This window comes from Atractosteus spatula, chromosome 11, assembly GCF_055471065.1.
Source record: "Atractosteus spatula isolate fAtrSpa1 chromosome 11, fAtrSpa1.hap1, whole genome shotgun sequence".
Lineage (NCBI taxonomy): Eukaryota > Metazoa > Chordata > Actinopteri > Semionotiformes > Lepisosteidae > Atractosteus > Atractosteus spatula.
Window position 1 is genome coordinate 6,412,973 of NC_142716.1, and position 23,855 is coordinate 6,436,827.

Here is a 23,855-nt window from a genome sequence, read left to right on the forward strand (position 1 = left end):
AAACATGTTATCAATTTCTTCCTCAGTAGACACCTAATGACATATTAATTTAATATATTCGCTTTTATTATTTAAACATTTTCCATTATCTCTAAGATGCCTTACTTCATCATTTACTCTTCTTTTGCTATTGCTTGTAAGACTATCTAGGTTTGTAAAGCTGTGTTCTTCAAATAATTCTGAATTCTTCCTGACATCTGAACAGTTTTGCAAATGCAAAGTTTGCTGGAGAGGTAGAAGAAAGAGGATGACAAATCTTCAGATTTGCAGAATTTTAAAAGTTCGGTAGTTACTACTCTGCTACTACAAATCATTTGGTTTCTTCTTTCTCAAATACAGATCATGTTAAAAATCTTTCTTCTAATGGTAGAGCGAAAAAAACATATCCTAAATACACGCCTGTTGTTTTTGGCTTTGCATTTTATAGCCTATTTAATAGAGTCCTACTAAGGAAAAAAAGAAGAAATATTATTAACATATTTGCTTCTTTTAGGGATTATGCATAATTTCCCTAGCTTTTACAAGCATACCAAGAGAGGTAAACCCACTTCCACTTGGTAATAATGAGTTCTGAGAGATTTTATTAAAAGTTGGACGCATTTTTACAAGACTCATGCAAGCATGTGTGTGGAATAGGAAGGAAAGGGACCTGAAACACATTTAGTGTTTCATTTTGAGTTTACTGTACTGAATAGGAGTGTTAAAATATACAATACACAGCATTCAACATAATTTACTGTGCTCTTTTCAATCCATTTCTGTCAAGATACTTATACAAATAGGGTCTCTTCACAGATATGGGACATTTCTACAGAAAACTTCAGGTGATTTCCATATGGGTAGGGCTGCAATGTACTTAACAGTATATTCATTCTGAATAACTTATTTTCCATAACTTAATTCTCCATAAATTTTCAGTGCTGTTCAGCCCTTTTCTAACTTTCTGACTTCCTGAGCTATACCCAGTATTTTCTGCTTTAACCGAGTTAATTAAAATGTTAGTCATATCTTATTTGACACATGCGTATAACTTACAGTATATCTTCTAATGTTAATTTTTAACAAGCTCTGCTCTTTTTTCCGAAGGATTTGAATATGTTTTTTCATGCTTTCAGGGGGAATGGTGCTCAATCCATCCTACTTTGGCACTGTTGGGCACAACAATACCATGATTCATGAAATGGGACACATCTTAGGACTTTATCATGTTTTCAAAGGGGTCAGTGAGTGTGAGTCCTGTGATGACCCCTGCCGGGAGATCACACCCTCAATGGAAACAGGAGACTTATGTGCCGATACGGCACCCACACCAAAATTTAAATCCTGCCGTGACCCAGATCTTGTCAATGATACTTGTGGCCTATCTGTCTTTGAGGGAACACCATTCAATAACTACATGAGTTACACAGGTAACTGCTGTCAAGCACTATTTTCTATTTATTGTGTGACTATGATTTGTCCATAACAGCAACCTGAAATGCTAAAGCAATCCATGAAACATCTGATTTTCTCTTCAGTGCGCTCAGCATTCTTTATTTTGCTTTTCAGCTCATTTTCGAGCCATTTACTTGCCTTGAAGTAAAAGCATTTGGAGCTGGAATGAATTTTGGTAACCCAAATCTATAGAGATTGCTGCAGGCAATCTCTATATCTCTATATCGCTATATCTCTGTATAGAGATTGCTGTTTGTTTGGAGACTGACCTTCAAAATTTCAACATCTTAAAACCAGTTACATTTTCAAATGATTTCTTAATGTGATCCACATCATAGGAGAGCTATAACTCTAGGTACTGTATAATGATTTAGATCTGTCAACCTTTCTCTTTGTTTCAGATGACAACTGCACCAACAGTTTTACTCCTAACCAGGTTGCCCGGATGCATTGTTATGTGGACTTGGTGTATCAGAACTGGGTTGATGGCAAAAAGCCCTCTCCTGTGCCCCTTGCACCCATGGTGGTTGGTCAGAGTCCAGATTCTGTGTCCATTCATTGGTTGCCTCCTGTGAACGGGATGCTACACCATAGGTATAAGACTTCACTTCACAGTCGTTTGGCAATATCAATTGCCAAACTGGAGTCACTGTTTGTTAATAATGCAGCTGTACAGTAAATGCAAGACAGCTTCTCTTAATGGCCCATGATGTTGTGGCTGTGATGTTTTAATCCCTTCTATATTACCAATTGCCTCATTACTTTCCTTAAAATAAAAGGATCTCTGAAAGTCTGAGTTTAATTGCATCAAATAGATTGCTATAAAATATCATCAGTCTTGTGGTAGATTAGTGTGTTTACTTTAGAATTATATTTTGAAATGCAGCTTTTAAGCTACATCAAAAATGCAGTTTCAACAGTATTTAAGTGAATTGACACATTCAGAAAACAATCATAAAAGAATGTAAATGATATGTGTATGTAAACATTTCACAATAGCAACTGTATACACTGAATTAACATTTCGCTTACTTCCCCAAAGCTTCTCTTTATTACATCTCCCTATGTAATAGAGTACAGACTTTGATCTGTCTTGTGATTAGAATTCTTCTGTGTTTCTTAGAGAGGGCAGAACCAACTGTGGAGACTGTGAGGAAGATGGATCCTTCCACCAGTATGCCCACAGGGCAACCTCCCCCCGTGTCTGTGATTCCTCTGGTTACTGGACTCCTGAAGAGGCTGTTGGTCAGTTACAGTAGATCTTTCAATTTTATTCCCCAGTCAAATCACTTACCGGTGTTGTTGAGAAAAATAAATGCTTAGGACATAGTTTTTTAATACCGATCATGAATCATTTTCTCACGATAATGGAAATGTGTATGGATTCTGAATTTTTATTCATCAAAATGATTTGTGATGAAACACAAATAGTATCAACGTGTAACGTTGTGCATGGAAAATAGTTTCTGAGTTTGTTTATGGGAAGAGCCATAATGGACTTAATCATTTCTGTTTTCCTATTATAAAGCTTTACCTTTCTGTTTTGCTTTAACTGAAGACTTTAAACACAGAATACACATACAAAAAGCATTTTAGCAGCACATACAATGTTCACCTTTTATACTTCCAAGAGATACAAATCCAGTTGCTCTAGGTAGGCTACAGTGACATGGTGCATACATGTATGCAGTATATCATTTTTACAGGTGCTGAAACAAGGGTATTTTATCCATCCATTTTCTAACAGCTTCATCCAATTCAGGGTCATAGGAGACCTTGAGTCTATCTCGGCAAACAACTGGCACAAGGTGGGACACACCCTGACGCCAGTCCATTATAGAGCACAAGGGTGTTTGTCACTTTCAAAAACAGTGACAGTAAAATGTATTACCTTATCTAGGATCCTAAATTCACTGTGCCTGAAGACCCTGCAACCCGTGTGGGTGTTGATACCTTCACGAGCTGTGTGTACTCATTGTCTAGCTCTGCTGTATGTACTCACTTCTACCCAAGAACACTGGGCTACAATAAGGGCTTGCAGTCAGTGACGCCATAAATCAGCAATTTTAATTGGAAAAAAACCCATCCAAATAAACATTTATGTAAACTCTTACAAACTTGTTGCAGATTTCCTGTGTTTCAGATTTGATCATGGATTGTTTCCTCTGTTCTCCCATCTTGTTCTGTTGTTGCTGGGATCCATCCATTAACAAAACAAACAACAAATGCAGCATAAAGTGCTGATTTTACGTCTGCCAAAGAGACAAACCGTAGTGAAACTGGAGATTCTGGAGTTTTTTTTTTTTACTGAAATATTACTGATAAAAACACAACTTCTAAGTAAATAAAAACCTTGTAAGAATGTTGTCACATACATACAGGATTGCATTGCAATGAAAATGCATACTTAGATGGAAGGGATTCCTTTACTCTTTTTTTGTTGCTCTTTAAAGTGCCTTCCAACATGTTGGTTTAATACATTCTTTTTAAGTTTAAGCTATATGTTGCCAAGTGTTTTCTTGGAGTTGTGCAATATGTTAAATATATTAATTTATTCCTCATTTCTCAATAACAACAACAACGACAACCAAACTTTCAGTTTTGATTAGCAACGATACAAAGCACTGGACCTATCCATTGGCCAGATGCCGGCACTAAAAAGTGTCTCATAATAGAGGAAGATTCAATTTTCTCCTGTCAGCTACAGTAGGTGCGTGCAAGATTATGGAAGCCTGGAAACAATGTATAAAGAAATAAATCATAAAAGGAATAATTGCCTTAAAACGTCTTGTTTGTGCTGTTTAAAACCAAGGTGCTCAAAATAGTTCCATAGTTTAGTAATGCTAGTAGAGGTCCAAGATCCAGCTGTCATTAAAAAATCAATGTGTACCCAGTATTTCACTGAAACATTATTCTTCATGTAACAGATGTAACTGATTATCTTAATCAGGATGCTGTGAAGCTGGGCTGGGCAGTACCTTAAATTGACGCATATCAAACATTTTTTTAAAAACAGTTTCAAAGTGAACGTAATACATGGAAATCCTTCTCTTCCAACGTGTGGGAAAAAGAGAAAAAAAAAACATTGTTTGTAGCAAAATTACGGGATGGCTCCAGTTACTGAAATGTGGTCGTGATTATAGTGTTAACAAATGATATGACAGAAAAACAAGAATCATAGCAGCTATTTTAAAAAAGAGTAACAAAAATGAATAATACTAAGAAAGAAATGAATGAACAATTTTCACAGCTACCTACATTGTCTAATTATGTGTTAGAAAAATGCATGCATGATTATAGCTGGAGAAGTAATAGATGCATCTGTGAACATATTGCATGAATAGGAATCATCACACCTCACTCACACCTGCAGATTGTAATGTTATTGCACAGCTCCTTATACGCGATCTTTGGCACAATAACATTTTTGATGTGTTTTTAAGTCTGAGTAGATGTATCTGAAATTGCAGGCAAAGCTGGCTACAATGGGAAGGCTGAGACAGCTTGATTTCCAAATCAAAATCTTCCATCAAAATAGAAAACAGGAAGTCACAACTGATAGAATAATTGACAGCTCAGATAATGAGTGTTTATCTCACCAATTTGTTTTTGTGTGTGTGTGTGTTTTGCTTGACATTGAATTGTTTATTCCGGACAAATCTGTACATTAAGGCACATAAGCGCATCGTGACTTTACCCATGCTTAGAAGCAGATGTGTGAGCATTAAGGAATGCTGATTTCTGCGGGATCCTCCTAGAGTCTCACTGTTCCGTAGAGAGCACAGCATGCTTCTTTTGTCCCAGACTGCAGATTACCACTTGGAACGTAAATTATTTTGTCACTTCTGCCCTGCCCCTTTTTGAGCACAATTGTCTCTGCCTGTTTCAGACAGACCTGTGGAATGGCTATACAGTTCAAAATGTTGATTTCTCAGTAAGCGCCTACTTCCCAGACTGTGTTTTAGATTGTCTCGGTTTACAGTCAATGCCAATGACAAAACGATTTTAGTATGTGAATTAAAAACAATTTTAGTATGTGAATTATAATACTTTAGCAGAGAGCATATCTTAACCAGAAAGACTGTACCGTTGAAATCAAAAGTCGTCATGGCCGTGCAAAATTTAGTTTACTTTACTGAAATACAAGACACTTCAAACGCTTTTTTCTTTTGCCCTTTTTTGCCTGAGTTTCAAGACCTGCCAGGCAATCACAGACAAGAGGGAAACACAATCTAATTTAATTAGAATGTGAATGGAGAAACAGGCAGGTCCAGACAGCCAATAATGGTCAAGTGTATTGTTTCTGATACAAAATGAGAGCGAATATGGATATCTCCATGTGCAGTAGGTGCAGGTGGGGTACACCAATAGCTCAAGAGAGCCCCTGTCTATTGCTTTGTGTACATGCTGTAGGTCCTCCTGATGTTTACCAGCCATGTGAGCCCAGCCTTCAGGCCTGGAGCCCTGAGCTTCACCTGTATGATGCCAACATGACAGCCCCTTGTCCTCAGACTGAAGGATGTGTTCTGGAGCTCCATTTTCTCTACCCTGTCATCCCTGAGAGCCTCACAGTGTGGATCACCTATATATCCACAGGTCGCATTCTCTAATTACTTCTTAATTGTATTTAGTTCCCTTTTCTTTACACAACTATTTCACCCCTTAACTCTCATTCATGATAAGCTTTATTGATGGTAAGTAGTCAATATTATACTGTAGCTTACTGTAAATCATAAAAAGCTAATACATTAAGCATCAGTAAAGAATGCTAAGAGCCCGTTAAAATACTTGTCAATACAGTGGACCTTAAACTGTTTGGTGTGTTTCCAGTATACCGATGCCTGTCTTTATTGAAGGAATTAAACATTGTTTCCAAGTTCAATTTATCTGTGAGTGCTGTGGCATCATTCAATTTTTTTCCTGAATTTCTGCATGCTGAACCGCTTTGAACAGATTGTTCTCATAAATTATGAATACAGATGAAATAATTTCTGATCCCATCCATTAAAAATGTGATGTAACTCAGTTTGTAAATGCACTTATACACCTAACCTTCGCTTTATTGTCTAGGCGTCACCAATGCATGTCTGCATGATGGACTGATGGTCAAGCTTGTGTTTTTTTCTGCAGACTCTACCAGAGCCATTTCCAACATTGAGATCCTCACAGAGTATGCTGAGTCCATCCACATGGGTCCCCAGCACACATTCTGTGATATACCACTCACCCTACGCCTCAACACCCAGAAAAAGATTTCAGGGGTGAAGATCTATACCTTTGATGAGAAGATGGAGATTGATGCTGCTCTCCTGACATCCAGGCCTAAGAACACCTTATGCTCCAAGTGTTATCCACTCCACTATCAGATATTTAGAGACCCAGCTTTTCCTAAAGGTCCAGTGAGACAACCATCACGCAAGTTTACTGACACGTAAGTGAATGGAGCCCTCACTCAATAATGGCTTGAAACATTGCTCTGATTTCAGGCATATTTTATTTGGTTTAGCATGCTATATAGATAGTTTGTTACCTGAAAGTAGAAAGACTGCATTATGACTGGATGAAATTCTCAGATCAATTAGCTACTAAAAACAGTTCCATTCTAGAATGGCCTTCTCTCAATTGTAAATATTTGTATGTTCATTAAATGGATGTGATAAGGTAATATCTGTCTATAGGTCTCCTTATTCAATAGGTCATACGAATGTCACAGTATCAAAATATTGTACCATTTTAAATTCATTATTATCGTAAATACCACCCTAGTGGACTATTTAATCACTTATTTAACCAGAGAGGTCTAATTTACCAGAGAGATATTCTTCTTATTATTGTATTAAATCCAGGAACTACAAAATTTTCCATCTGAACCAAAATGAGTGCATGCCACCCTCTAAATGTTGAGGTTGTTAAATTTGAGTTTTCCTGCTCTCACGCCAAAAAGTTGGCCGCATTAGCTGGTGTTTATCACTTTCAGCGACTGCCAAGCCTTAAACAGAATTACGTTCAAGCACACACAAAAATTACATTTCCACACAAAGAACATGCAAGGAGTGTATTCCTCAATGTAAGCCTTCTATCTTACATTTAATAGTTTTGTCTACTACATACAGGGAAACTGCTGCAGCCATTTGGAGGACACTTACAGTAACCCAAAGCAGGTTCATTTTGAAATCCCAAGGGGAATGTGTTCATATTCTTCAGAGGAATTTACATTTACATCATAGAAGATTTAAGGCTTTGACTGAGATCAAACACTGCAGAACATTTTTAAGACTTTAGCTGAACTTGATTCTTTCCAGTGGTCGGGTATGGTATTGTTCTGAAATACTGGCTCATTTTATTGTAATACCAACAACCTTGCATACCCTTGTCAGTGCGTAATTCTTATTTTTGCATTTTTCTCATGGATGACCAGTGTGTCTGCAGGTATTCAGGGTGTCTTTAAGGCTGAGAAAATCTGCACACCTGAGTAGCTGGAAAAAGCAGTTGAGTTGGACAAGTTAAGCAATTAACCAGGCAGTTTAGCTCATTAAGACCTGAGCTGAAATGAAAATGTGCAAACCCACTGGCCCTCCAAGACTAGGACTGAACAGCCCTAAGTTATCCAAAAAGGGATTTATCAAATATATTAAGTAAAAATATAGAAATATTATCTATTGGAAAAAAACGTAGAACAATTGCTGAACCAGTAAAGGTTGAAGCACAGACTGAGACATATAGTCCAGAGATCTCTGTCTTATGTGTAAGCTGTGCCATTTATAATCCAGATTCCCCAAGCAGCCACTTGCAATTGGCTAGGTATTGTACCATCAGAGTTGGGCGAGCTTAATCGACCTGTACAGCTTCTGCTTGGTATGGCTAGAAGCCTGAGCACTTCAAATGCTGTCAGTAAGAAACAGAATGTGCCTTAAATTGATACATCTCATTGCTAGATCTCATTAATGAAACATCAGCCTCTTGTGTCAGATATAAGTGGATGAGCAGTGGACATATCACAGGAGAACATGCAGTACCCCTGATGAGTCAAGCTGATTAATAACTATTGATTCCAGATTGGGGTGGTATAAAATGTAAAAATAATTGCCAACTCAGGATAAAAAATAGATCCATAAATGCTAACAACACTAGTAGATTGATTTCGTTTTCTATTGTGTAAGTATAAAAAGCTGTAAGAACCTTGGAGAATTAAACTATGTAAAAAAAATCAGTATTGGAATATAAACCAAATGTTATACCACTGAAAACAATAAACACTCCAGGCTTGTTGGAGCTGTCTTGAATTTTTGAAGGAAACAAATAAACATTCTGTGTTGATTATAGTGTGTTTGCAAGGAAGACTGTCACAGAGACAAAAGGATTGAAAAAGGTTAAATATTGTAAATGTGAAGCAGCACTGCCACCATGAGGTCATTATAGAAATTAAATGTGTTTGCAACATGTTAACACTTGTCAGTAAAACAGGGCTTAAACTGGCTTGATAAATTCCAACGGCTGGACTAAATGTCAGTAACATTCCCTGAAAGTACTGTATATCTGTTGAGCAGTGCTAAGAAAAATGACATATATACATATACCGTAAATGTGTGTTTTTATCTGTTGTTTACTGCAGCAAGAAAATAACGATGTTTAGCTTTCCTTTCTAGATTATTCACAATATATTTTAGATTTTCCATGCCTTCATTTCAATTTGCAATAGTATTTTTTCCAAAAAATTTTTTTGCATAGAATAAAAACGCCAGGAAAGGAAGATGTTTTCATCCTCTTATCAAAACCTCTTGGAAATATCTTTGCTCTGTCTCGCATCCTCTTTAACAAGATGCAGTAATAATTAACAGATCTAATTTCTGACCTGAAAGGCTAGCCACAGTGGAACACCCATTTGTTTTTGCCGGAATCTCTCATGGTTGTGAGAAGAAACCCTACTTCATAATTAATGAAGGCAATTTGTACTGTATGTAGAGGTTATCTGAGACTCTGAAGAGAAGAGACTTACATCCTCTTAGACGTCTTTTATTGGTGGCAGGAGACAAAGGCAACCAAACAATGTTGGGAATGTCAAGGACATACTCTTTTTATAGTTGTCAGTAGACAAAACAGATCAATGACCAGGGCACTGTGCCTGTAATCTTCCCAGGTAGTCTGAAATGATTAGGTCATCTCCTGAAAAGGCACAGAAGGAACTCCTTGCTCTGACCTTTTCTGAAACCCACATAGCACTGTAGCTAGCGTACTTTTCTTTCAGTGTGTTCTATTGTGTCTGTTGCAAAGAGGATGAAGCTAGAAACAAATACCCTCAGCTTTCAACAAGAAAGACTCCTGCCATGTAGAAATTACGAACATGAACAGCTGTAAGTCCTTAACATGTTACTGAAGAAGGATTAAAGATTTTATTTTAATACTCTTCAGAAGTACTCGGTTTCACATTTACTTACAAGACTTAATGTACAGTAATTCACTTGGAATTCAATTAACTCAATTCAAAATGTCACCAATGTGATCTGATAACAAATATGTTATGGAGTTTGAAATCGCCATTGTGTTATGCCTTACAGGGATGTGATCTGGGGAGAGCTGTATAAGTACTGGGTTCAAGTAGCCATGGAAGGACTTCTAAGTGAAAATTCCCCAGCTCTAGTCTACATCCATGGCTCTCCCTATTGTGGAAATGGCCTGGTGGACAGGTACTGTAGGAACAGCTGAATTCAACATCTTTTATCAGATTCTGTTTCAAAATCAAATGTTCTTTTGCTACCTATTTGCCTACCACACATCTGTAAACAGAAAACATTATACATAAGTTATTCCTGGTTGCACTGTAAAATGATTGTAAATGAGCCAGTAGTCTGAGCTATGGCTACTGTAAGATGAAGACTGCACATAGTTCATATGTTTTGACATCTTGCCTTGTTAATTTTTATATCACTTCCTTGCACAAGTTTTTACTACTTTCCCCTCAACATGCTGTAAATGTGAATACTTTATCCTCCTTGTGTGCTATGCGGTGAAGTCACTCTGACTTATTCTAAATGGGAGCAAGTGAATGTTGTTTGTGTATTTTCCTCCTCACCCTCTACAGCAAAGAAGAGTGTGATGATGGCAATCTTATTGATGGTGATGGATGCTCTAAGAAATGTCAAATGGAGCCAGGATTCAATTGTGATGGTAAGTTGCAAAGGAAAAGAACCTGATTTTTCTTTGAAATAAGGAATTGGTTTCCAGGCTTTGGTTTATAATCAGTTCATTGGATCTGCATTATTAACAGAATTTTGTTTTTCTTAACAGTGCATTTTTCCATTTCAGTTCAGGGGAGGCCTGTCAATAGATTTAACATGAGGAGATCACATTTAAATGCATTATGTAATCACATTTAAATGTATGATATAATTTGTTCAGACATTTTCATTAATGAAAAATGGTTTTCTGCCTTTTCGTCGTGAAAAGCTGATTTTTTTTCCTTCTTGTTTTCTACTTACTCTCATTTTTACAAATGTACACCATTTTTGGTTTGCAATTTCTCCTTATCACATCATTTGGTTATTTAACCCAAATAGCTTGATAATTTCAAGAATTCCCAACCAGTTAATTTGAAAACATAAACATGGACTCGTATCAAATCCCCAAAAGTGGAGTTGTTTTGATCAACCATAAATGACTATGAGAAGGACAATTATAACAATCCCCCCACTCAACCCACACAGCACAATAGAAAAATCAAACATGTTTAACTCCCTAATTAACTTAGACCAGCGTAGCTTAAATGCAAATTACTTCATCTTTCATGCAAAGCTGCTGGTAATTAAAAACATAAGTGACGTTCAGCTTTGTTTCAGTAATTCTAATTCCTGTTACAGGGCTGAACACGCCAAATGTCTAAGTGATATAGCAACAACGTCATGTGAAGTAACATTAGAGGAACATTTTCTGCTTTGTCCTGCAGGAGAGCCAAGCCTGTGTTATGTGTTTGATGGCGATGGTATTTGTGAAGAGTTTGAGAGAGGCTCCAGTGTGCAGGACTGTGGTTTCTTCACCCCGCACGGCTATAATGACCAGTGGGCATCTGAAGCACATGCATCTCACCAACATGATACTAAATGCCCAGTGCTTGCTGTTACAGGAGAACCCTCTCTCACTCAGGTACTGGAATAATAACGAGGCAGCCATCCCCGTTACACAAACATTTACATTACTGTGCACCACGGTGAGTTACTTAGAAGACTTGCTAGTCACAGATATGTACTGTAGGTACTGTACTTATTGCCCTAGACAATAACTCTTGATTGTCTTGAAGTTTTGACTTGAATAAATGTTCATTTCAGTCAGTTCTATTGATTTCCACATGAGTGCTCATGAACAAATATTCATATGGAGATATAGGTTTCTGATGAAAATATGACTGTTAGCATGACTTTATATTAATTCTATTTTTATGTTGTAATTTCATTATTTTCTAGTTTAACTAGGCTGTCTTAGGCATATACCATAGAGAGCGCTATCAATACCTTTAAAGGTCCAAAACTAATTTTTAGTAGTATTAGTTTTTCAAAAAGAGAACACCCCCCCCCCCCCCATCCTCCAGAATTCCCATCCCCATCCAACAAAAAAGATTGTCAATCAAAGCACCACTAAAATGAATTCAGCCAGTGATGACAGAGGCATTGTCATTGCAGCAAGCAAATTGATCATATCACTTCAGATTCCCCTCCACAAGGTACCAATTATCCAAGTGGTAGAAGGTTCCATGTAGTTAATATGATGGTAAGACAGGATCCCATGATCCTTTGGGAGGGAAACATGGCGACTCAGAGTGAAATGCCAACATCTTTTTAGCTGCACTGAGACAAACCATCAGGATCCTTGAGATCCTGATGGTTGGTCTCCTACCATCCTCCTACAAGAGGCTGAGATTGAAGTTATCATTTGACAAATGAATTTAAACAAGGAATATCCTTAGTTAGAATATTTGACAAAGACGAATACACCTGTGTACAAAACGTCAGGGTCATATCTTGAAATTCCCCAAAATGTGGAAAAAAGATTCCTTACCTGGATAGGCCCGTTAAATAGGACAAATATTTCATACCCTGGTGGAGTTAAATCACTATACAGATTATAATTGCTTGGATGTCTGCTTCTAGGTGTGCAAATCTCAATTCCTGGATGTAAGTGACAGCCTCTCACATTATTCCTGGTTTCCCTGTACTGCCATCAAGGAGAGCTACTCTGACTATGACGAGGAACAGCCAGTATGGTTGAAGGTATGGCCTCCATTTACTGACAAATGATGTAGGAATGAATGCATTTGCATTTGTATATTGGCACACTTACACTACTGTATTGTTCTGGTGCATTAATAACATGTTCCACGGTTTTGTTTAGGTGGGATTTTCTCGTCCTGGGGTGGCAGCTTCAATTATTATTTACCTGGCTTCTGATGGAGCCTGGCTGGGATACCATTACAGGAAAACCGTGTCTATCCAATTGAGTGATACAAGTGGCAAAAACCATTCTCTAGGTATTATTTTTCTTTCTCTTTGCATATAGCTTTAAGTGTATAATAACCTGTCAGTAATATGTTTTCAGAGAGTGGGGAAACGTGTTGGGGGGGAAAAAATGAAAGACTTTCTGGGATTTATTTCATCTTAGCTGATTTAATTGATCAATAGACCACTTTTAATTTGGGGTTTATTGAATATTTATAAACAAATCTACTTAATTTCTTCTCCAGGTTCTTATGAGCTCTCGTGCCAGCGGAACCCCCTTGTCGTCAATGTGACTCACAACCTGAGCCTTCCATTTTTCCGCACGTCGGCTGTCTTCTTCGAGTTTTCCTCACCGCTGGTCGCTGTCATGGCCGTCGCTCTGAGGACCTCCTGTCATTTCAGCGCCTTCGCCCTGAACGGGTGCGCTGAGGGTGGGGTCTTCAGTCAGGAAGCAGAGATGTACTCGCTTAATCAGCTCTGTGTTTTATTATTCAGGTTTTCAAACAGGACACGTGTCAGTTCCCCCTGCTTAGCAGAGCAAAATCGTAAAAGTCCACTTCTTTACATGCATATTCTTCACACACTGTGGGTCATACCTTAGATGATGGGTGGAAAAGTAACTTTATAAGATGTTTTATTATGAAAAGTTTGAATGGAATAATGTAATTATGGTAACAACTGTCCTCTATCTAACGGGGTAACTTAATCTCCACAGGTTCAGGTAGCTTTTTATAAACGAATGGAGTTTCTTGCTCTGTGTATCAGAGCAAAGGTAAATTCTTAGGAGTTAAAATAATTGGTAATGCCTTATTTTATTTCTGGATTATAATGCATGTTATTCGTTATTTATTATTGTAAAAATAAGTAATTAGTGGTTGTTTGTGAGTTCTAAATGCTTAATACTGTATATGCCTTAGCAGAAATCCTTACGGGCATAAATTAGGCATTTATTACTGAAGAAGATAATAACTGACAACATTATGCAGTTGCTATTCTGTTAAGTGCTTGTATACTAGTCATAGACAACTAGTTCATGTCAACCATGTTGGGCGTCTTCTTGATTTATGTAGAAAACAAATTGATTTTTGTCGGATCATGAATGAAACATCAGTATTAATGCTACAAAGAATGATCATGTGCAGGGACAGGCTAACCAAGTATAGAAAACCTTTGGTTTAAGCCTTCACTTCCAATGGTTTCCAATAGTTTTTCACTGAAACTGCAAGCATCCCTGTCTATCTAAAAACAAGAAACATCAATGCAGCCCAAAGGTGTATCTCTGCCGGGTGATTGTAACCGTTTCTGACAGGCCCCTCTGTTTGGTGCAGATGTGCGCGGAAACCTTGCACTGCCAACACCTGCAGCCCCCCAGAGATAGAACATGCCGCTGTCGCCTGCACCTCTGAGCCAGGTCACCCCAGGTGCACTGTCACATGTCACCAAGGCTTCTCCCTGAGTGTGCTGAGTGGGAAGGGGCTCCGTCCAAAAGAGGTGAGAGTAATCAAGTCTGTGCTCCTAGTAAAGTGAAGGTAATAGACAATAAAATGGAAAAAGTTGGCATCCGGGATGATGTAGCATCATGAGACCTTTGTATTGTTCAAATATCTGGAATCAGGAGTTAAAGTAATTAGCTCTAGGTAGTGTTGGTGGACGAGTAGGTGGCACTTTTCCATCTGGATTAGAATTGCCAACACCAAAATTACACTGTACTGTAGGAAGTGCTGTCCTGTGGGTGAGATGTTAAACCTACTGTATGTCCTGGCTGCTTGTTTATTAAAAATCCCCTGGCACTGTTCATAACAGTAGGTGTGTTAACCCTGATGTCTGGCTGAATTCTACTATGGGTTTGAACAATCTCATCTTCCTAAAGTTCCCCCTGTAATTCAACTGCTAATGGAGTATTGTACTCCTGCACCTTGTCTGGGCTGCTGGTGCATAATGGCTGCCTCATATCACCCAGATGGATGCTGCACTTCAGCAGGTAATGAAATGGATCCCTTTTCATGCATAAAGCACCATATAAATGCAAGCAATTATAATTTAAAATGGAATTATCGCTCCTTAAGCCTGTTTCTTGCCGGGATAGGCTCCGGGTCCCTCGTGATTCAGAATTTGGTGCAGTAGTTAGAAAATGGATGGATTCAGGAAAACCAATCCGTAAAGAAATAGCTGACAAAAAAAAGGATGAAATGTAACTACTGACATATACATTTTCCAGTCCGGGCTTCTTTGATAGTAGACTGTAGTTTTATTAATTAGAACCAATACAGTAATGTGTTGCATAATTTACAACCTCATAATGAAGATTTTCCATCTTGATATCCGGCAGAAGGAAGCAGTGCTGGAGTGTGGGTATGGGACATGGGACCGAGTAGTGGCCTGCCAACCCATTGACTGTGGATTCCCGGATGAGTCCCATGTTTACTTCGCCTCCTTTTCCTGCCCAGGGGGAACAACTTTTGGAAAACAGTGTTCATTTTCTTGCAAGCCTCCAGCAATTCTGCAAGGTGTGGAATGAATGACACACTGTGAAAATAAATATGTTGATTTATTTGTTCTTTCTACATGCACAAGCATAAATTGGTGTTTTTTTATGTCAAACTGTTTTTCCTTCTTTTTCATTCTGTCTGTTGCCAAGTATCAAAGTCTTTACAGGCGTTCAGATGGTGGTTTAAAGTAGTGGAAGTTAATGTGGAGTGTTATCTGATCCAGCCAAGTGTAGCTCTGTGCCAAGGTCTTTCCAGAGAACATAAGATACCTGCTGCATAAATAGGAAACTAGCAGGAGGTTTGGGAGGCAGTAGACAGGTATGGAGAGAAAATAAGAAGGAAAAAATGTTTTTTATGATTCAACAGGTCTAGTAATTGGAAGAGGGGTGACAGCATGTTGGCATCGAGCAGCAACAGTTGAGAGACTTCCATATTTTAACGGCACGTCAATAAGTGTTTAAATTAACGTTTTCTGTCTATTTTTTCAAAACTCTGTCTCTGTGTCTTGATGTCTATTTCTATATGACTGTAAATGATGTGAATGAACTTAATCTATATTAGTAAATTTAAAAAGCTAGCAGCTACAGAGATTCTAAAAGGCATTTAAGGTCCCTGTGTTTTGAAGTCCACCTTGATCAAACAACAAACGGCCCTCCCTGTCTTAAATGAAAATCAAATAACACCATACAAAAAGGGGCCTGTGAGCACAGTGTTGTGAAACTCATCTCATTAGCCTGCAGTACATAGGCAGATTCAGGTACCTTGTCCCACAGGGTCACCACAGCTGCTGAAACAGAAAACCACAAAGTCATTAGTTGGCCAGGAAATGTTTTTCTTCAAGAAACTTCTCTGTGGGGTAGCTGGGACCTGAAAATTCAGTTTCCCTAAGGACTCTGAGACTTGGCTTTCTACCTGTGCTGCAAGCTGCAATGAAGCCAAGCCTACTTTCCAGGTTTTGTAAACACGTTTTTTTTTTTTGTAGAAGTAAAAGTTTTACAAGAAAGTATCAGTCCTTTTTTATCAAATGATAAATTGAAATGTTAATATTGTGGACAGAGACAACAGCCACCATCACGATTTAAATAAAAACATACACACAGTATTTTATAGCACTTTAAATAAAATAGTCCCAGGATGTCTTAAATAAATCATTAAGTATTGTTATCTTTTTTTTAAATCAGGGTTTCACAGAAGCCCCAAGAATATATAGGTGTGTTTATTTTAGCATGCAACATTTTTCTGATTCTAATACATGTACTGTATTATTAATAATTTATTTATGGCAGTAGGGTGCAGGTTTTCTGGTTTTTGACAATGTCATGATATCAGATGCAACAAAGCTGCTTTAGAGATAATTCATTTCAGGTGCATCTAAAGCTAGACAGTGAGAATGAATAGGTTAGTCTGGTTTAGTATGGATGTTTAATTCAAAAACTGTAAGTTATTGTAAGTCCGTTTTAACTATTTTGAAATATAAAGCATTCTAACAGGATTTTTCCCAGAAAAAATAAAGAATCGTTCTTAAAGGTTCTATGAATGTTTCCTTTGGGTGCTCCGGGTTTACTCCCACAGTCCAAAGACACACTGGTAGGTTAATTGGCTTCAGGGAAAATTGGTCCTGGTGTGAGTGTGCGCATGTCTGTGTTTGTATGTGCGTGTGCTATGGACTGACTTCCCTTGCAGGGTGGACCCTGCCTTGTGCCCGTTGCTTGCTGAGATCAGCTTCAGCTCTCCCGTGACCCGGAATTGGATGAAGTGGTCAGCAAAAAGATTCGATGGGTGGATTTTCTCTTCCTTCCAACTGCTGAAATATTCCCAGTGCAACATATAGAAATATTACATTCTCACCTGTTCCCAGACTGCTGCCAGAGTTCAAGGGTCTTTATTTTTTCCGGTTCCAGGTGGGAGTGACAGGTTGGTGTGTTTAGAAGATGGCTTGTGGTCCTATCCGGAAGCATATTGCAGAGTGGAGTGTGGTGCACCCCCAACAGTGCACAATGCCAAGTTGTTGGTCCCCCACTGTGAAGAAGGTAGCCATGATGTGGGCACCATCTGTCGTTACAAGTGCAATCCTGGATACTACGTAATGGGCAGCCCGAACAAAAAGCCAAGAAAGTGAGTGATCTTTTTTTGTATTAAGTATTTATTAATGTTACAACTGTAGGTAGATCAGTGACACAAAACATGCTACTTTGGTGATATAAATTCAATTCTTTCTATACTGCAATACAAGATTTGAGACATCCACAAAGAAAATGCAGATCTACCCCTCTATATACGGTTAGTATAAGGTCAGTGGAAATCACAAAAGATAATACTTTATGTTTTTTAGTTTTATTTGTTTTAGTTGACAAAAGCAAAAACAACAAAGCAATAATGTTTCTTGTTAATGAAGAGGCCATATGTTCCTAATACTCTAGTAAACAGGGACCACCTCCTATTTTGGTAGCCCGACTCTGGTTCTCATTAGTTTCAGTCTGGCAAGAGTCAAAGGCCATATTACACAGCGGGTAAATGGGCCAGTCAGAAAGGCTGTTTTTTGGTTTGCCCTGCCCTGAGGGATTGATGGCTTTTTTTTCTGTGTGTGATGTACGAATGGCTGCCGACACCAGTGTAAGACACCTGCAGTCTTTTACATGTTTGTCCAACAAGTCGTTAAGGTTTGTGGACATGCTTTAAACACTGTAATTATCCATCATCATTATAAGTATGGAGCAGGTCTCATAAAGGAATCAAAATCATCGACTTGCTTTTTTAGTGCTTTTGCAATACTCGTTCACACATGACTAATCACACATTTCTTTAGAAAAAATGTAGCATATACTGTAGACAAGAAAGAAGAAAGTCTGAACAAGATAGAAATCAGTTGCATAAAAAGTGAATGGTTGTAAAGCTTTGAAAAGCAAAATTCCATGCTAATGTTGCTTTTGCAAATTAGTTGTACTACAATCTGTTGTGTTTATTCCTATGAAATATACCGTACTGTTTGGAAGAATTATTTCTGTCAGTAGATATACAGTATAAAACTTACAGGGCCCAGGTTATTCATGATAATTGAAACATCTTAATAATTCCTTGTTCCTATCAAGTTCAAACAGATGGCAATACTTCATGCAATCTCTGTTGCTATTTACTGTAGTCTCTTCCATTAGACGTGCATTATTCTTTGCGTACTTAGGAAATTCCTAAAGCTGGAGTGTCTTGAAGATGGGGTTTGGACTGAAGGGAACTGCGTCCCTGTTTCCTGTGAACCCCTTCCCCCTGTGTTTGAGGGGATGTACAGCTGTACCAAGGGACTGGAATTTGACAGCCAGTGTACTCTCAGCTGTTCTGAGCCCACAGAGAAGGTTAGAGGAAATTTAATGTGACATTTGTAATTCTAAAGCTCTGAAAACTTTCTTTGTCTAATTTGCAGTTTTGCTAGGAAAGCCTCTGGTTTTCACCTAATCAAAGGAAAATGATATTATTATTATTTTCTGGACGAGGTTTTGCCTTCATTACATACAGTACTTTGCAAGAAAACCATAGCGCTTAGTTCCTCAGTGCCTAGTGCTCTCTTCATAATGCACATTCTGTTTTTGCTGACAGTACACAATCCGCTGTACCAAGGACGGCACATGGACAGAGGTGTTTAAAATGTGTAGGAAACTTCAAGGAGCATGTGCACCTCCTCCTGATGTTAATCTGGTGGAGTACAGCTGTGAGGAAGGCTATAATGTGGGTGAGTCGAAACATATGTTCAGATTTGTCCCAACCATGTAACAATAATAAAAACAGACCTGTTTGGTTTTAGTATACATTTTAATTCCTTTCAACAGGTCATTGCCACATTCGTTTAGAGGCTGAAAACAAGAATGACAATGACATAAATTCCGCATTACAAATGCAGCTAAATTCAGACCACAATCAAAATTCTTTTGCTTAATAAAATGACAAGAACATTCCTGCTTTCCCTGATTTGAGTTCCAGTTGTCAAGGCTGATTCTCAGCAATATCATTTTATATGCTACCACGAATGATCATCTGGTTTTGAGACATTACTGGAGTTAAACTGTGGAATTTGGTGATTTAATTTCTAACTATTTTCAAGTTGGTTTTGATGTGTTAGAGATTAAGTAACAGAAAAGACAACAATTGCTGTGAAATTGCAGGGGCTGTTTGCTATCCAGCATGTGTCATCTCCCTGAGCGATCCAGTGCTTCTGTCCAATGATGTTACTGCTGACACGATGAAGCACTGGATGTTACCCAGCAAAGTTAAGGTGAGACGGGATGGTATCTGAGTATGACTGTTATGTCAAAAATGATCTTTGCTTTTTAACGAAAATATCCATATGTTTTGTACGTGTTTCCTAGAGTGTTGATCTCCCTTTTCGAGATCAGTCAATTGAAGAGATCAGGAATTTTTGCAATTAAATATCATCTCCAGTCACATCTCAAGTGGCATTTTCTTACATGTCTGCTGACAGCGGTGAATAGCTACCAAACTATTTTTTTTGGATCTTTTATTTACATTCATACACAATTCATGCATCCTTTTTGTCTTAACATAATCAATGTGTATCTGTATGCAATTATGCAGTTTGACATGTGCCATGAATGTACTCAAGTTTCTCTAGGAGTTAGTAATGCTTTTGGCAATTAAAAGCAAGCCCTTTTGTATAACTTTACTTATCTTGATTTCTAAATGCATCTTTGAGGTTTTTCTTGTGAAGCAGGGCATGTGGTGTGGTCAGGAATTACATTTGTGTCATTTCTCTGTGTTGATACATGGAATATTTACCTTGCTGTTTCTACCGTATTTTAAGGCTAGTGTACAAAAAACCTGTACTATGTGTTTAAGTATTGTAAAGCGTGGGTTGTCCAAGGTTTTGCTTCTTTTTGACTAAAACTGTTTTGACTTGTTAACTTAATTTTACTTCACATGGCTCTGTTGCCAGACCTTTCGAGGAAACAAAAGTTTATACATCTCTGAGAGAAAAACTAGTTGTCATCAACTTCTCATAATGGAGTACTCAAGACAAGAATAGCAGCTGAAAGTTTTCACATGTTTCGGTGTATCTAACACTGTTAGATCAATATTATTTTTTATGGGGGAAAACTGCCTAATGGGACCCAATGGAACCCAGACAATAGAGATCTAGAATGAAAAAAATAATTTTACTGAGTTGCCATTGGGTGACCTTTCAGTACACTTGAAGTCTAAGGCTTTTAAATTTGAATAGTTCGGAACTGAATTTGATAACATATGCCATATTCCTGGCCTGTTTCTGTCAAAAAAGGGATAGTATTACCTTAAATCAACGTTTAGCTCACATCCAAAAACTCTTACCACCTCCAGTTTTGAGAACCCTGGGGGCACTTCATTTACTCCATAGCCTCTTGGCATCAGATATCTGACGTTAGAGGGTATGCTGTAAATCTGCGTTTTAAAATGAAAACAATAAACACCAGACTACAGATTAAGAGCTATTGGAAGTCATAAGCCCCATGTGGTTGTTTGATTACAAATGGCAGAGTTCCTCATCTACTAGATACTGCCTTTGTTTAAACAGCTTTTGTTAGGTTGCTAAAATGCTGTCCGTGTGGTTGCTATGACAGAAAGAGGATTTTTCAGCATTGCTCTGAAAACACATTGCATAGTTGCTGACAGCTATTGTAAGAACATAAGAAAGCTGAAAAACAAAGTGAGTCTTGTTGGCCTATCTTGCCCATTTGATTGCTAGTAGCTAATTGATCCAAGGATCTATTCCAGCTATTTCTTGAATGAAGCCATGGTACAGTATCTCCTTCAACAACATGGCTTGGTTATGTGTTCCAAACCCCCACAACCTCTTTTTGTAATTTCCTCCTGTTCTTTGTCACTTTGTAGTTTGACTTATCAATTCCTATAATGGCCTTCATAGTCTATTATTTTCAAGACTATAAAGGTTCAGTTTTTTAGTCAGTTCATGCCATTTAAGCACCAGAATGTTCCTGGCTACATTTGTCTTGCTGAGCACTTTGACTTGGTGACCAGAATTGTTCAGGATACACTTAATGAGGTCTTACTGTATAGTACAGTTTTAACATAAATCCCTTGATTAAAATTATGTGCTTTTAACTGTGTGTCTTAAAATGATGATTTTCCTGCTATGTCCAGAAGATGCATATGATGTGTTGACTTAAACACCTTAGTCTTTTTCATATGTTCTTGTTTATGTTTGTGTTTCTCATTTTGTACCTGTAGTTTATGTTTTTGCTGTCTCCATGCAATACTCATCTATGTTAATCATGTCTGCCTGGTATTTTCTTAGTTTTGAATTCTGTCAAAATATTCTGGAATTTCCTTTGCTGGTTCTAAAGTGTTTACTAATCTTTAATTTTAAAACTTAACAAGTCTATTTACTTTATCAGAATCCACTTTATGTCAATAATCTATAAGCTAATGTACATTATCATTTAAATCAAGGAGAATAGTGATGTCAATATAGGTCTTAATATCCCGTGGTACTCCACTAGTTACATCACCTCAATTGTAATGCTGTGGAAAGCAAACCCAGGAGAATCATAACTACATGTATATAACTATATAAATGTATATTTATCTAACTCTTTTGAAAAACAGATTGTTTACCTGTCTAAGAACACAACGTATCCACCAGCTCATGGACAATGCAACATATAATGCAATAAACTTTGATTAATCATGTTTTAATTTATTTTTTTATTACGTTATTCCTGTAGAGCATCGTCTGCACAGGTCTGATGAGATGGTATCCAGACCCACACCTGGTCCACTGCATACAATCATGTGAGGTAAGTGTTCCAGCTACCAGATCTCAAAACAACATTTCATATGGATACAGGATTGTGCTGTGCTCGACAGGTTCACATAGAAATGTCCGACAATGTATTCTCATTTGCACAATGATTAAATATATTTATGAAACAAAAACCTTTAGTTTCAAATGTCTTTCTGCAAATGCAAAGGCACTGTACTTTTAATAAACACTAGGCAGGGGCTGAGACATATAATCTCTCAGGATGTGCTCAGTAAGATAGTTTATTCATTGCCAGCTTTGGGCTTACAGAAAAATCGCTTTCCTGATCTGTCTTCCCTTGTACTTCTCATGGTGATTTATGGGAAATCCGGAGTGTGAGTTTGAGATTATGGGGCTTGAACCAGTCAGTGAGGCAATTATTTTGAAAGAAAATAAATAATCGTTTTTCCATGTAGGGAAACGGCTTTAAAATTCGTATTTCGTTTTCTCATTTTCCATTTCGGATACTTCTTTTTACTAACTTTTATTTAGGCTTTTCAGGAGTATGCACAAGATTATTTCACTGTCAAATACAACACTTTAGTAGTAATGCAAAGTTTAATTTTTAAAATGTAAGAATCTCCAATTATTTTTCATCATACACAAGCCCAGTTTTTAATTCCCAGTTATGTCATTGCTCATGAGGACTACTGGAAGTAAGGATATTTGGACACTATTCTACAGTAGGCTGGGGAGTATGGGGAATGGCTGACAAGGCCCTCTCACCAATATACCTCCATTTTTTACTTTTTTGTGACAGTCTCTGCAACAATATACAATAGGATCTTAAACAAATGGAGACAAGGTCCTTCCTTCCTTCATGAGCCTGCAGTCACTGGGTCTCTTTTTTGCTGAGAACTGAGAGAGCCCAGTCTAGCTAAACTGAACCCAACGCCTGACAATGCTGATGCGGCATGACACTGCTTGGGAAATACCAGGCATAAGTGAGATGAGGCCGTAATTAGCTACTGACATGACAGAGTCTCATACTTGCGATGTGTGCATCAAAGAACTCAACCTGCACTCACACAGAAAGCTTTTGTTACTGAGCTACTAAAAATACTTCAGTTAAGCCTGTTTATATTATAGCCTACAGAGAGAACTGTACCTACTGTATGTACATTTTCATTCAGTTTTTCTACTATTCTAGACTGATTAACCTTTCTGAAGTAAGGTTTGAATTCCTGAAATAAGAAGAATAATACATTTAAAAATTGGATAGAGAGTAGTGGAGTCATATTCTGTTTTCTGAAGTTGTAAACAAACACAAGTTAGCTCAGTCAGACAGTATAACGAGAAACACTAAGATGTGCCAACGAGGCACATGTCTCAAGTCTATAGAGTAGGACATGTTTGGAGAACCAGGCTTCCATAGATAGTGAGTGTTTTTATTTTAAAAAGAGAGTTTCTTCACTTTGAAATTTAAAGCAAAATGAAGCTAAGGTATAAATCATGACAGATAAACACTGGTGTGTGTCTTCCCAAGAGCCCTGTGACATTACTTTAAATATATTTGCATACGCTGTATAAGAGTATAGAAACATCGCTTTTTTGTCTAATCTGTTTAAAGCACATCAAATATTCTTTGTTGTAAAAAAGAACAAATGCACCTAAATGCAAATTATGGAGAATACAATGAAAATCCCT

At 37.7% G+C, this 23,855-nt stretch overlaps 1 protein-coding gene across 1 annotated transcript in view; it reads left to right on the top strand.

Annotated features, from left to right (window-relative positions):
• pappa2 (pappalysin 2) overlaps nt 1-23,855 on the top strand; it is a 66,363-nt gene that overhangs the window by 22,599 nt on the left and 19,909 nt on the right. Inside the window, exons 4-21 of the mRNA XM_088927323.1 lie at nt 1,116-1,409; nt 1,836-2,028; nt 2,558-2,679; nt 5,848-6,030; nt 6,565-6,865; nt 9,990-10,118; nt 10,514-10,599; nt 11,375-11,571; nt 12,573-12,692; nt 12,814-12,949; nt 13,163-13,337; nt 14,246-14,408; nt 15,247-15,424; nt 17,308-17,521; nt 18,585-18,753; nt 18,995-19,127; nt 19,558-19,667; nt 22,132-22,203. Of these exons, the coding sequence (XP_088783449.1) occupies nt 1,116-1,409; nt 1,836-2,028; nt 2,558-2,679; nt 5,848-6,030; nt 6,565-6,865; nt 9,990-10,118; nt 10,514-10,599; nt 11,375-11,571; nt 12,573-12,692; nt 12,814-12,949; nt 13,163-13,337; nt 14,246-14,408; nt 15,247-15,424; nt 17,308-17,521; nt 18,585-18,753; nt 18,995-19,127; nt 19,558-19,667; nt 22,132-22,203 (2,975 nt within the window). The remainder of the gene's footprint in view (nt 1-1,115; nt 1,410-1,835; nt 2,029-2,557; nt 2,680-5,847; nt 6,031-6,564; nt 6,866-9,989; nt 10,119-10,513; nt 10,600-11,374; nt 11,572-12,572; nt 12,693-12,813; nt 12,950-13,162; nt 13,338-14,245; nt 14,409-15,246; nt 15,425-17,307; nt 17,522-18,584; nt 18,754-18,994; nt 19,128-19,557; nt 19,668-22,131; nt 22,204-23,855) is intronic.